At 41.2% G+C, this 13,669-nt stretch overlaps 1 protein-coding gene across 1 annotated transcript in view; it reads left to right on the top strand.

Moving 5' to 3' along the window:
- Window positions 1–13,669, top strand: part of C2CD3 (C2 domain containing 3 centriole elongation regulator) — an 81,448-nt gene that overhangs the window by 5,948 nt on the left and 61,831 nt on the right. The window contains exons 5-13 of the mRNA XM_054015884.1: window positions 184–419; window positions 1,389–1,521; window positions 2,360–2,488; window positions 4,762–4,906; window positions 5,294–5,472; window positions 7,129–7,353; window positions 11,542–11,654; window positions 12,294–12,412; window positions 13,502–13,624. Coding sequence (XP_053871859.1) covers window positions 184–419; window positions 1,389–1,521; window positions 2,360–2,488; window positions 4,762–4,906; window positions 5,294–5,472; window positions 7,129–7,353; window positions 11,542–11,654; window positions 12,294–12,412; window positions 13,502–13,624 — 1,402 coding nt within the window. The remainder of the gene's footprint in view (window positions 1–183; window positions 420–1,388; window positions 1,522–2,359; window positions 2,489–4,761; window positions 4,907–5,293; window positions 5,473–7,128; window positions 7,354–11,541; window positions 11,655–12,293; window positions 12,413–13,501; window positions 13,625–13,669) is intronic.

The following is a 13,669-nucleotide window of genomic DNA, read 5'->3' as shown; positions in this document are numbered from 1 at the left end:
TTCATGGTGCGAGCGTAAGAATAGAAGTCAGGGTTTCCTCTGTGCATCGAAATACAAATATGTCACGTTTTTCTTTGAGGTGGGGGATGCAGTACTCTGATTAAGGAATGTGTACAAGAGTTTGAGGAGCACTATATTTACAAATCAACTTTGGGTTTTACTAAACTTTCTCTTTTTAAATAGAGGAATAGACCACTTGCTCTTTCAAGAGAATTCTGAGAACATAAAGAACAGTTTCTCTGGGTCTCAGCATCGTCTGATTTTACCAGATGAAAATTTAAAAGTGAATCCTCCAAAGAAACAGGCATCATTTCCCAACAGTTCTGATCTTGAATTGCAAGCAGGAACACCTGTGGGGAGCCACAGTAACGCACATGTACTGTCTTTGCACAACCCAACTACAAAAGACCTCCTTTCAGGTTTGTAAATATTTGCCATCAGGGTTTAGGTTTCATTTGAAACTGTACAAGCTCATTAATATTTCAGCTAGCTGGCATGTGATACAAGCTAGTGCTCTTGTAGGACTAAAGGCGTCAGGATACGTGTTACATGTAATGTTCTAGAGACAGTATTTGGAACTTAAACTGGCAGTCAAAACACTTTTGTATTTAATACATAAAGATTTAATTTAGTGCTGGTGGCAGGTGGTCTGATTATCCATAGAACAGGTATAGCATGGGCAGCAGCTGTACAAACTACCTCATCCTGCCTCATCTCTGACCTGGAGGAACAAGAAAGGAGTATCAGTCTCCTAGCCTATTTAATCCTTGATTTATCTGCTGAGATGGCTCTCAAGAGTGCAAAGTGTGTAGTGGGATTTTGTTTTTTCTTTGTTATCAGCCCTTGTTTGATAAGAATTGGAGTTAGATCACTAACTCTGTTGCCATGGGCCACCAAGTCAGCTGTCAGGCTATAGTATTATTAGCTCACCGTCATCCTGAGCTGGATTTAGATGAGTAAACCAACAGTGGAGCTTCCATATATCCTGTTACCAATCTTCTGAGCCATCTATTGTATTTACTGAGAAATCTTGAAATTGGACTGCTAGTGAGGAACCTTTCGAGTCAAGCCAACCTTCCATGGGTTAATCTGGCTACCGTACCTACCATACCCTCTCCCCACCATCAGGTTCAGTCTATCTAGCACAAGTGAGTTGTGCTTCATACTGCCCTGTGCTCAAGGCTCAAGTAGGACTGCTCCCTCTTACTCTCCATTGTGTTATATGCTTTATGGTATATAGCAAACTTAATCTCCAATATGTCAAGGGCTCTTTATAATGCCAGATAGAGACATACAATTTACATCTGGCATATTTACTTTGTGTGCACATGGCTTTTTTATATTTTAAATTAATTTTTAATTTTGAGTTTTTATTCTTTATTTTCTAGCTCTTCTGGATCAAGGCAATAAACTCCGCAATGCCATGGCTGTTTCTGCAATGAAATTCAGCCCAGATACTGATGTTGAGTTGAATGAAGTGCATCCTTCTGTAAAGAGAGACACTTTCAAAGCAACAGCAAAGTGAGCTTGAAGGAGGGAGTGTTTTTTACTTCCAAGCCATAAATTTCAAGGCATTATCATATTTTCCTATAATGCTGTGATTTGTGTCACATCTGTCAGTATTCTTATTCAAACAAGGAAAATTAAAGCCCCGTTGTAAATAAGCACCTACATTTCACCTCACCAGTTCCAGTCCACGTTGGTAATGACTTAACGTCAGTGCCATCTGAAGGTCATTCAGTGATCTGTCTGATATGAGTGAATAGTTCTGTCCGTGATGCACAGGTATCCACAGTTGGCACCCTTGCTGGTAGTTTAAGCAGAGTCAAAAGGTTACATGAATTTAGAGTCTGAGATACCCAGTCAGGCCTAAAAGAGATCCCACAATTTGAGGCATGTTGGTAGGGAGACAGTTCCAGCACTGCTGCCTACGCTATATTTGATTTGTAAATAAGAAGAGGATTTCAGTCTCCCCAGGAATGTTGATCAGGCACCTTTCATGAGCACTTTAAAAAAATAAAAAGAGAAAGAATGAGAAAAAGCATAGAGAGCCTGCAGCTGCTATGTTTAAATTGCAGGATTGGGTAGCACTTTTGGCACATTATAAACTATACTTACAAGTTTGGATCAAAACTTGAAGCAAAATCTACCTAGTGTTGTATAACAGAATTTGTCCTTTTTGTACTTGGGGAGTTAAAATGCAAATAGAAGCACACTGTATATAGGTTTTCATTTGTGCTAAATAAGAGAAAATCTGTTTGATAGTTGAAATGAATAAAATCTAGAACAAACCAGAAACACTTATTATCCTTACTCCTCCTCCTCCTGGTCCCTCTTCACTGGAATAACTGTCATCCAGGAGCCTTAAAACCTTGGACCCTGATGTCATATCCACTACTGAAGATCCACTTCTCCTAGCATCTGAATACACAGTTCAAGAATTTGATTCTCATGCTGAAAAAAGAGCAATACACCTACTACTGGGCAGGTGAGTGCCATGGCATGTACTGAGATGTTATCGTAAACATTCCCAAAATGACCCAGATATCTATTTCTTGTATTATATGGGATACTAGTTGAGTCAGCGCATCCTCGGAAATATTTTGGAGTACTGGGTTGTCAGGTGGTGGTAAGAGAAAGTATTTTACACTTTGAGTTTGTGCCCACCTTAGTTGTGAGGGTCTTTTGTTCAAGTAATATTGCTAAAGTTGTTGGAAGACTAAGCACTGTTTCTAGTGCAAATTGATTGTAGTTAGTTATTACTTATGTTTTGCCGGCAGAGATACTAGGCAAATATTAGGCAAAAAAAATATACAATCTAGACTTCAAGCAAAATAGAGAGTGGGCACTATTTATATTTACTCTTTGCCCAATTATTAAATTGCCTCTTCTCCACTCTTAATCCAAAGAGTTGCTTACATTTTTATGTGGCTTTTAAGTGGCTTTTCAAGATAATATATACACATGTAGACAATATATATATTTTTAAAACACCATCCTTAACTGTTATTGATATCTAAATTAACTTTTTTTAAAAAAATTACTTTCCCCCATTTATAATTGCTTCCTTTTTGCATTTCACTCAGTTAAATAGTGAAGCCAAGTCAGGTCCCTCATCCTGCAAAGATTTATATATTTTAGTACATTTAATAACTTAACTTTTTACTTAATTTAACTTGTAATAGACATGAGTAGTACCATGGACTTCACTGGAGCTATTTGCACATGTAAAGTTAAGAACGTGCTTAAATCTTTGCAGATTCAGAATTCTAATCAGTTTCCCTTTCTGGTTTTCTTGCCATTGTGTTCTTGTATTTTCCCCCTTTGGGGGAAAGTTTAAAAAAAAATTTTTTTTGCCAGCAAAATAAGTGAAAATCTTTCTTTTCACTTTTTTGTAAACTCCCCTTCTTTTTATTTAATAGTCTAAAGCAGGGGTAGGCAACCTATGGCACGCATGCCAAAGGCAGCACGCGAGCTGATTTTCAGTGGCACTCACACTGGCTGCGGGGCTCTGCATTTTAATTTAATTTTAAATGAAGCTTCTTAAGCATTTTAAAAACCTTATTTACTTTACATACAACATTAGTTTAGTTATATATTATAGACTTATAGAAAGAGACCTTCTAAAAACGTTAAAATGTATTACTGGCACGCGAAATCTTAAATCAGAGTGAATAAATGAAGACTTGGCACACCGCTTCTGGCCTGAAGTATTGGAGGAATATCCAGGTTTTAGCTTGACGCTTGTGAATGGTACCATATTGACAGCCTTGGAAAATGCAGTTGTTGCCTAACCTCAAGAAGTGTTCCACTAATGTACCTTTACCCTGTTCCCAATGAACAATGTGAGAGTTGGCTGTCCATGGCCATCCAAATTTGGGTGTCTGAGTGCTCTCCTGACGTTCAGATGTGGTGGTGAATTTGTGTGGTGAAACTGAGACCTTTATAATGGGAAGTGGACTGACATTCACTAGCTCATCTCACAAAAGTGGCAGGTTTAAAATACCATCTTGAGAAAACTTTTTAAAAAGTAGGTTATTAATAAATAAATAAAAAAAATTAATGGAGATATCCTATCTCCTAGAACTGGAAGGGACCTTGAAAGGTCATCAAGTCCAGCCCCCTGCCTTCACTAGCAGGACCAAGTACAGATTTTGCCCTAGATCCCTAAGTGGCCCCCTCAAGGATTGAACTCACAACCCTGGGTTTAGCAAGCCAATGCTCAAACCACTGAGCTATCCCTCCCCCCAATAATAATTAATAATGTTGTTTGGGAAGAAGGGATGCTTTTTAATTGGGAAGAAGGGATGCTTTTAATGAGTTGTTATATTTCACAGCAGAATTACTGACCAACTATTCTACAATTGGTTAATAACATAGCAAATGCATCCTGATTGGTTAATTGGTCAATAATTAAATCACAGTGTTTTAATATCATGTGCTGCAAAAGGCTGCAGGAGACGCATTACAGAGACACTTGCAGCTCCCAAGCCTCAGTCTGAGTATCACTGCTTTAGGATTTCTATCCAGATCAGGTCTGAGACACATTTTGAGGGAAGCTTGTTTTTGTTTCTGCCTGTGCCATATCTCTTAACTGGACTCTTCATTACTGTCAAGCACGATTTTCACTGTTGCTAGTTTGAACATCACAACTAAGTTCAAATCTGGATATAAGGTGACTATTCTATAAACAATGCAATTAGAATTAATAAGAAACTGCTATATTAAGAGGGATATTTTTTCCTCCTCTTGTGTCCACAGTGCTGATTTATCACCTGTGCATTTCTGGGATGGGACAGGTTCCCCTCCAGAATCTCTTTCTGCAGGAAGTGAGGTGTATGACAGCGAGCTGAATGATCCTCACTATGACCAGAGTCTGCTGGAGAATTTGTTTTACACAGCTCATGTAAGTGGGGGATGAGGGGAAGATGCTTAGGCCACAGTGCTATAGTAAAAGAAAATCAAGACGACAGATCAGAAGGAAGAGAGACATCTTAGTATCTATAAGGCGTTTTTGTGATGTAGCCTATAGAAGTTTGTCAATATATTAAAAATTACATTAAAAACTGATAAAAGAAAATTATTAGGATGACAGTCAAGCACTCTCGTTGGGAAATGCCAGAATAAAGATTGCCCATGCAGCATTAATTCTGTCCCCTCTGAGTATGCTTTTTGATTGTCTGATTACATGATCACATGCTATTTTTCCTACCCTCATTTATTGTGGCTGTTGTGTACCTTTTGTTGGTGTTAATAATATTAAACTTTTATTTTTTCCAATATCTCTTTTTAGAAGTCTGATACCAGTTTAAGTGACTTCCTCAGTGATGATGAGGATATTATATCATCTAAAAAACTAATCAGGACAAAAAAGCTTGTGAAAGGTGACCACGGAAACCATCAGAGGTCACAGAAAACTTTGGATTCTAGCCTCTGTGATCAGAAAGAAAAGGCAACAGAAATGAAACCCAGGTGAACAGTTCAGTTACAGACTCCTTTGTGCAGTAGCCTCAAATCATAAGTTGCCATTAGCTATAGTCATGCAGTGGTTCTCAACCTGCGTCTTGTGGGCTGCTTGCGGCCCAATCCGCATACACACGTGGCCCATGTGACATCCTCAGGGCCCTGCAGGTAATATTGGATTCGGCCCACAATGGTAAATAGATTGAGAACCACTACACTCCCCCACACTTTCACTTGCATATAGTGTAACAGTGCTTTGAATAACCAATTTGATTAAGAATTTGATGTCCTTTTGTATGATGGAATCCAGAGAGTTACCATACATCATTTAAGAAAATGTGACCAGGTGCTTAAAGAGATAGTCAAGTTAAAAATCATGTTTGCAAAACAAAAAAAGTATCTACCTTTCTAATAATAAATAACGCTTTGAATGAATAAAAAATAAAAATATTCTAAACCAAAGTTGCTATTCATTTTCTGTAGTTTGTTTACTTTTTGTATTTCCTTTAGCTTGCATTTTTGTTAATAGCCAGTTTCACTTTAAAGTTCTTCATGCAATATTTGGGCAGCCTGCATTGCAGAGGAGTGAAAATCTGACTCCCTTGGAATTTAAAAACAAGTAAACAAAAAAATAAGAGCATGTAAACTTTTTATTAGCTTGTTTTTACAAAAGCTAGTTCTTAACTGCATTTGAAATGACAATGTTCTTTTAACCGAATGTATGCATTATTTACAAAGCCTCTACAGAAAGCATGTTACCACAGGCTTCATAAAAAAAAATAAACAAAGCTCAAGGTATCTTGCCTGACTTACAATAAAATCTATGGCTAAACATGAAACAAATAAGAAACAAATAGAGAATAAATAAAACTCTTAGCATAAAAGATTGTCAAAAAGTCAGAGAGGAAGTTACACCAAGCAATATTGTATTCACATTGAAAGTAGCTTCACTGTCAGTCTCATACACTGTTTACAGTGGCGCCTCTCAGTAATCCAGTTAACCAATTTAATGATACACTAAACTTTTTTCTTTAAACCCAAATCAGTATACTTCCTTGACTTTCTAAATGGCTGTGTTGCTGTTCCCAAATTCCACACCTGCTGCTATCATTGCATTCTACTCTCTGCAGGTGAAATTCACTTCTGTGTAGATGCAGCACAAAAAGCCTATGTACCACTAAAGTCCTCAAGATACAGTTTACATGGTATGTAAGTGGTCCATAGGCCTGTTGCTGATCCCCTGCACACAAGTGAACTTACCCTATGTCTGTTGCAGCATCTGCATCCTCTGACCACTGTCACAGGCTTCCTGAACCTTTTCTTGTTGCAGAGCTGAGTTGGGAGGGTATCCTGTCTTATGCAGTTAGAATTGCATGGAAAGAAAACGTCTGCACTTTTCCTTCTTTATATAGGTGTATTTCAAGTATATAACACATTTTAATATAGAAGCCACCTTCATTATCTGCAGTTTACATACTGTGACTGTAAAGGGTGAGTAGGAAACTTGTGATGAAAAGTGTAGTACAGTGAAAAAACAAATGTGCATGTTCATGTATTGTGAACCATTTAAAAAACACAACACCCTGCCAGCCTACAGTTTTCCCTTAGGGTTTTGCTGCAATGAATGTTTGTCTAAGCCGGATTCTCTGCTTTAACCCTTTTCAGCTGTTCTCCTGCTAGACCACTACCACTTTCTGAAGCTCCCACAGAATGCACAGAGGAAGGGCGAGCCATAACCCTAAATGTGGATAGGCTGGCATTGCTGGGTCGAATACACTTAGCCAGAGTCATAATTGAAAGCTTGAGAATTCCTCCTGAAAGCACCCAGACTACACCAGGCAAGAAAAGTTTCACAGGGAAACCACCAAGACCAGCATTAGCTAAAAAGCGGTAAGAATTATTATTTTTTTGTGTGTACGTGTACCTTTGTTGGATTTTGGAACCAGAGTTCTCAATGCTGGTGTTTTGTTCAATGGCCCTTATTTCAACAGGGTCCTGAGGTTCTTTCCTCCTCCTCTCCTTGTCTTAAAAAGTAACTCACGATAAAATATGCAGCGTTGTAGCTGTGTTGGTCCCAGGATATTAGAGAGACAAGGTGGTTGAGGAGTGCTGTGTAAGATCAAAAGTGTGTCTCTCTAACCAACAGAAGTTGGTCAAATAAAAGATATTACTGTGACGGGATTCCCCAAGGGTGCAGACTGGGACTGCGAGACCGCTGTGCCCCCTTAACTTTCTCCAGCCTGGGCTGTCTCTCACAATGCCTTGCTAGTGACCAGCAGCAAGCCCCGCCAGGCACTGTGATCACCCAGCACAACCGCATGTGGAGCCCCACACCCTTTTGCCCCCAGATTTGCCCCCAAACTTCATACCAACTCACTGGTAAAGATAAACAGTTAAACAAATTTATTGACTATAAAAGATACATTTTAAGTGATAGGCAAAAAGTCAGCTAGTTCCCAAAAGAAATCAAATCTAAGCACGCAGTCTAAACTCTCAACCCTATTAAACTGGGCAGCAACTAGAAGCAGTTTTTCTCATCCCACTGGATATTGCAGTCTAAGGATACAGATTTCACCTTTGAAATCTGGGCCGCGCCAGCCCTCTCAGTTGGAGTCTCAAGTCTTCAGTGTCGTCGTTGCTTGCAGTGTAGGTGGGTGAAGGAGAAAGGCCCAGTATGTGGCCACTCTGTCTGTTTTATACCCTCAGTCCACGTGCTTGGAAAACACAAGTCCAGGCATGTCTGGGGGCATTGCTGAGTCTCTCCAAGCAAGGTTGAGCCATTCCCCTGGTGTGGCCTCATTCAGGGGAGTCACTGCATTGTAGCTCCCTTGCTGGACAATACACTGTTGACGGGTTGTTTCACATCCCGCACGGGCGTGGGTTACTCTCCTTGCTGTTGCCTCTGGGGAGCTAATATCTGGCTGATACCCAGCTAATATCTGGCTGTAAGTTGGGGAATGTCTACACTGGCAGTTACAGCGCTGCTGAGAGAGCGCTGAAGGGAAACCGCTGGTGTGTGTTCACATTGTCAGCTGCCTGTGCAATAGCGTGTTCACACTTGGTATTCGGAGCAGTGCACTCTGCGCAGCTATCCCACAGAGCATTTCTTCCTCTTCCCACAACTCTTAGCATCAGAAGGCGGATGGGGTCGTGGGGCATCCTGGGTCCTGTCCCGATGCCCCATGATGCATTGCTTTGCATCCCAGCAATCCCTGTGCTTCCATCCGCATTTGGCGCCATCTTTCAACGGTTTGTGTACTGCGCGCTCTGCCTCCTCCACCTGCAGGAATGGATCCCGCACTGTTGACCAATATACTGCTCGCTCTCGTTAACACGTCACGAGTGGCAGTGGTGTTATTCCTTAAACTACAAAGGCCAGAGGAGTGCGACATGGATCTCGCCACACATACTAGCTACGACACAAGATTGCTTGTGACATTCATGGACGTGCTGACCACGGTGGAACGCCACTTTTGGGCTCAAGAAACAAGCACTGAGTGGTGGGATCACATCGTCATACACGTCTGGGATGACAAGCAGTGGCTGCAGAACTTTCACATGAGGAAATCCATATTCGTGGGACTGTGTGATGAGCTTGTCCTAGTCCTGCGGTGCAAGGACATGAGAATGAGAGCTGCCCTGTCGTTGGAGAAGTGCGTGGTGATTGCACTGTGGAAGCTGGCTACTCCAGACTGCTACCTATCGGTCGCTAACCAGTTCGGCGTGAGAAAGTCGACGGTTGGACTTGTGTTGACAGAAGTGAGCAGGGCCATTAATCACATCCTGCTCCAAAAGACCGTGACTGAGCAACGTTCGTGACATTGTAGATGGCTTTGCACAAATGGTCTTCCCTAACTGTGGAGGGGCAATAGATGGCACGTACATTCCAGTTCTGGCACCAAACAACCTAGCAACCGAGTACATTTAATCGGAAGGGGTATTTCTCAATGGTTCTCCAGGTGCTTGTGGATCACTGTGGGCATTTCACGGACATTAACGCAGGCTGGTCTGGAAAGGTGCATGACACATGCATCTTTCGGAACACTGGCCTGTTCAGGAAGCTGCAAGCAGGGACTTTCTTCCCAGACCAGAAGGTCACTGTAAGGGAAGTCAAAATGTCCATTGTGATCCTGGGAGACCCTGCCTACCTCTTAATGCCTTAGTGGCTTATGAAGCCATACATGGGGCATCTTGACAGCAAGGAGTAGTTCAACAACAGGCTGAGCAAGTGCAGAATGACTGTTGAGTGTGCTTTTGGCCATTTAAAGGCCCACTGGCGCTGCCTTTATGGGGGCTAGACCTGGCCGATGACAATATTCCTGTGCTTATAGCTGCGTGCTGTACACTCCGTAATATTTGTGAAGGGAAGGGTGAAAGCTTCACTCAGGGCTGGACCGCTGAGGCTCAGCACCTGGAAACTGAATTTGAACAGCCAGAGACCAGGGCTATTAGAGGGGCGCAGCGCAGGCCATAAGGATCAGGGATGCCTTGAGGCAATTTGAAGCTGAAAGCCAGTAATATTTGTTGCTATGCTCAGGAGTGCAGTGCTTGTAATGCTAGGAGGTGATTGTGATTGGTGCAGACAATGCACTGTGAAGGTGTAAGAAAATTGCCCGTTGCTTTGCAGGGCTCTGTTTGCTTTCAATGATTGGAATAAAGATTGCTTCCAAACCAAAACAATTATTTTATTAAAAAACAACAACCGGACGGGAGAGACAAACAAAAAAACACATCGGCACTGAGGGGGATAGGGGAAGGGAGAGTCCAAGAGGGAGGTGGGATCCCGGGGTGGTTAAAGATTTGTTTATGTCCAGGTATCATATGCAACCTTGTCCTTTGGAGTACGGTGCAGCGGGTACTGTACTTCAGCAGGGCTAAACTGCAGAGGGACAGGTGTTGAGTGCAGTGGGTACTGGGAGTCCACACGGCTGGACTGTGACAGGCAGGAGTGGAATGCAGCAGGTACAGACTGGAGCCAGGAGGTTGATAAGAGTGTGTTGGTGGTGTCTGGGGGGGCGCATGGGAAAGAGTTTTGTGACAGTGGCTGCAGGGGAGGGCAGGTGCAGAGCTGCTTTGTTTGCAGTGCTAGTAGCGCCTGGAGCATATCTGCTTGGCGCTCCATAAGGTTTAAGAGCCGTTCTCCTTTCGGTCCTTCCTCTTGCTGACCCACCACTCTTTCAATTCTTGTTTTTTGGCTGCAGAGTGCATTATGACATCACGCAGAAAGTCCTCTTTAGTTCTTCGTGGCTGCTTTCTAATTCTGCACAGCCGTTCAGCCGGCGATGATAAAGAGGGAGGCTGGGCTCCCAAGGTCATATATGTGAAGCCAAAATGCAACATTTTACAGAAGCAGTATTGTTTGCAACACACAGCAACACTTTTAGCAGATTGTAACCTTTCCCCTGATATATATAAAGCATGCCTTGTAAGGTAATATCACAATTATGTACAGATGAGGAATATGGGGGGTTACAGGGTACTCCCCCAAGGTACAGAACGTCATAATTACCTCACCATCCTTGTCTCATTGATAGACTTCAACAAAATGAAGATATTTTAAGGTCAGGTTGTGTATTCCTCTGTGGTTTTGAGGAACTGCATGTGTGTATTGTGGGTGTTTGCATCCTGGAAACGAAAGCGAGTTTGTGGAGAAGAAGAACCTGTGAGGGCATTGGATAATCTGATATTTGCAGGATAAAGCATATGAATTGAGATTAGTCTGGATAATAAAGTCTTAACTGGTTATTTCCTTGATAGAAAATGCACTTAAGCAATCTTAACTCTAATTTAACAAATGTTGTTCTTGGATATTGTGTAAGTAACAATATTGCATTACATTGGAGAATAAATTCTTTTTCATCTCTGTAGTTCTTTAACCGAGTCTCAGTAGCAACAGTACTCAGATAAAACGTGCAATAAAAAAAAAACTGTAGTTCACTAATATTGAAGGACCCGTGGGCCCAATAACTGGGCTTGTGGACACTGTGGCTACAAAGTTTACTCCTGTTGCGTATGGCCTTATTAGGGGCACTACACCACTGATAGCCTGGGATCTTTAATTAACTTTTTCATTTGTAGCACTTTCTTCGTTGAGTACCACTTTCCAGTGGGAGTCTCCAAAAATGAAACAGGACAGATTTCCCTGACAACAGAAGTGATTCGCATAGCTTCAAGTAAAATCACAGGCGAAGGTAAGAGTTTTATTTTTTCTTAATCTCAATTGTCTTGAATTCTACACCTCTTAGAAATTTATTAGCTCTTTCTGAAATTTTATTATGCTTTGTGGAAGGGAGATCCAAAACATCCACTTGTGAACCTGCATAAGTTGCATCTGACCCAGGATAGTTGGTCAGTGCACAGGGATTTTGGAGATGGAACGCTGTCCTGCAGGGAGAAGGGATCTAAACATAATTGAATTTAATTTTAAAAGTGAATAAATAAATTAGATGGCAATAGCAGACTGTTGCCCCCAATGGAAAACTTTCTTAACGCACAGGTATGGCTGAGCATTTGTTACTCCTGCAAAAAGGTAAGTTAGTTTCCGTTATAAGAGAATTGAATCGCTGAAAACTCAAGATATTCTATTTTAAGGTTCCAGCAAGAACCCTAGATTCTGATCCTCGTACTCCATCCGCTTCTTTACATGGCCCGAGAGATGCACAGAGTACTTGCTTGCTATCCTGATGTGGGCTGGAACTTCCTCCTCTGGAGACTTCATACATGCACACAAATCCTGCCCACCCTCCACATACAGACTGAAGATTTCTCTGCTCCTTTTCAATTTAATGGAAGTCCAGACAAACACTCATAGCTGTCAATCTTCCTTACAGTGGTGAAATTTCAACAGCGGTTTGTGTTCCCTATTCACTTTGGTGGAATGATGATAGAGCACTGGTGGAACTCTGATCTTGCTTTCAAAATCTACATGAGAAAAAGCACACAGAAAAAGGTACTTGCCACAAGTTAATCAGTGTAAGCAAATATGTATGCGTTTTGGGCACTCAAATACTTTTGTACAATCTGATGTCCTTTGTACATTATCTACAGTGCTGTATTAGAATTGCTCTAATCTCAATCACAAGAGAAAGACAGACAAATTGATGGCATCCAAATGGGCTGCTGCTTTAATAAGTAATAACTACTGAGATATTTTAAAAGGGTTTGAGGTATGTGCAGTTGCTTTTATGGGAATAATATGGTGTTCATCTTGCTATCTCAGTTCAAGACTGAAAAGCCCAAATATGTTTCTCCATCACCCTTCTCTAAAATCATGGTATTGCCATTTAAGGAGTAGGGGGTGAATTTAAGCATTAACCATCAAACGGACTTGAGAAATCCAGCATTTCTCAGTGTGGCACATACCCCAGTGCTGCTGCATGGAAGATGTATACATTAAATTGAGTAGGCCTTTGAGAACACACAGCAAGGTTAAAAGGGGGCATGGTTGGTTTTATTTTCTTGAAGGAGGGACTCAGCTTTCAAAAGCTTGGGAAACACTAGAGTAACCTGTGCATTTGAAAAAAATAAAATGTATATTTCTTTTGGATAAATGGGTACATGTAAGTAATCACAGTCACGTAATCTGCTGCCTGCAGAAAGTCAGGGAGTGGGGTTAACTCAGTTCAGATATTTTTATAATCTGAAATAACATTAAACATATCATTCTCCATCTGCCCTAATTATCATTTTCCAATGGAAAACGATGAATAATTTGTCTCCTTGGTAAGTGTAAAATCATATTCCATCCCTGGAATCTGGAACACTTCTCTTGCAGTGATCCAAAATTCTCACAGAAATTGAGATCTCCCTGTTGCCATCATTCTGTGGTGATGCCTGGATCAGGAACTAATGGAAACCTTAGTTCTATACAAAATGAGTTTTGTATTAATATAACATTGAGACTGTGTGCTGAAAAGGAGAACAGTAGTGTACAGGCTTCTTCAGAAGTTGTCACTGCACAATAACTCCTGGGTTTCTTCCTGATCAGCAAATCTTTCAGAAATCTTAGAATTAATTTCTTTTTTTTCCCTGTCCTCAGCCAGTGCTGATTGGCTCAGCAACTCTTACACTGCGGAAGGTTATCCAGTCCGAACTGCTCACTGTCAGCTGTGAGCTACCTGTGGAGGAAGAGGGAGGTCAGACACAGCTTGGACCTATAAAGGTAAATAAATTCCTATACTGTGTTTGAGTTAAATCATCTTTTATG

The sequence above is a fragment of the Malaclemys terrapin genome, chromosome 1 (genome assembly GCF_027887155.1).
Source record: "Malaclemys terrapin pileata isolate rMalTer1 chromosome 1, rMalTer1.hap1, whole genome shotgun sequence".
Taxonomy (NCBI): Eukaryota; Metazoa; Chordata; order Testudines; family Emydidae; genus Malaclemys; species Malaclemys terrapin.
Note: the sequence above shows the minus strand (reverse complement) of the source record. Positions and strands in the feature narration are given on the sequence as shown.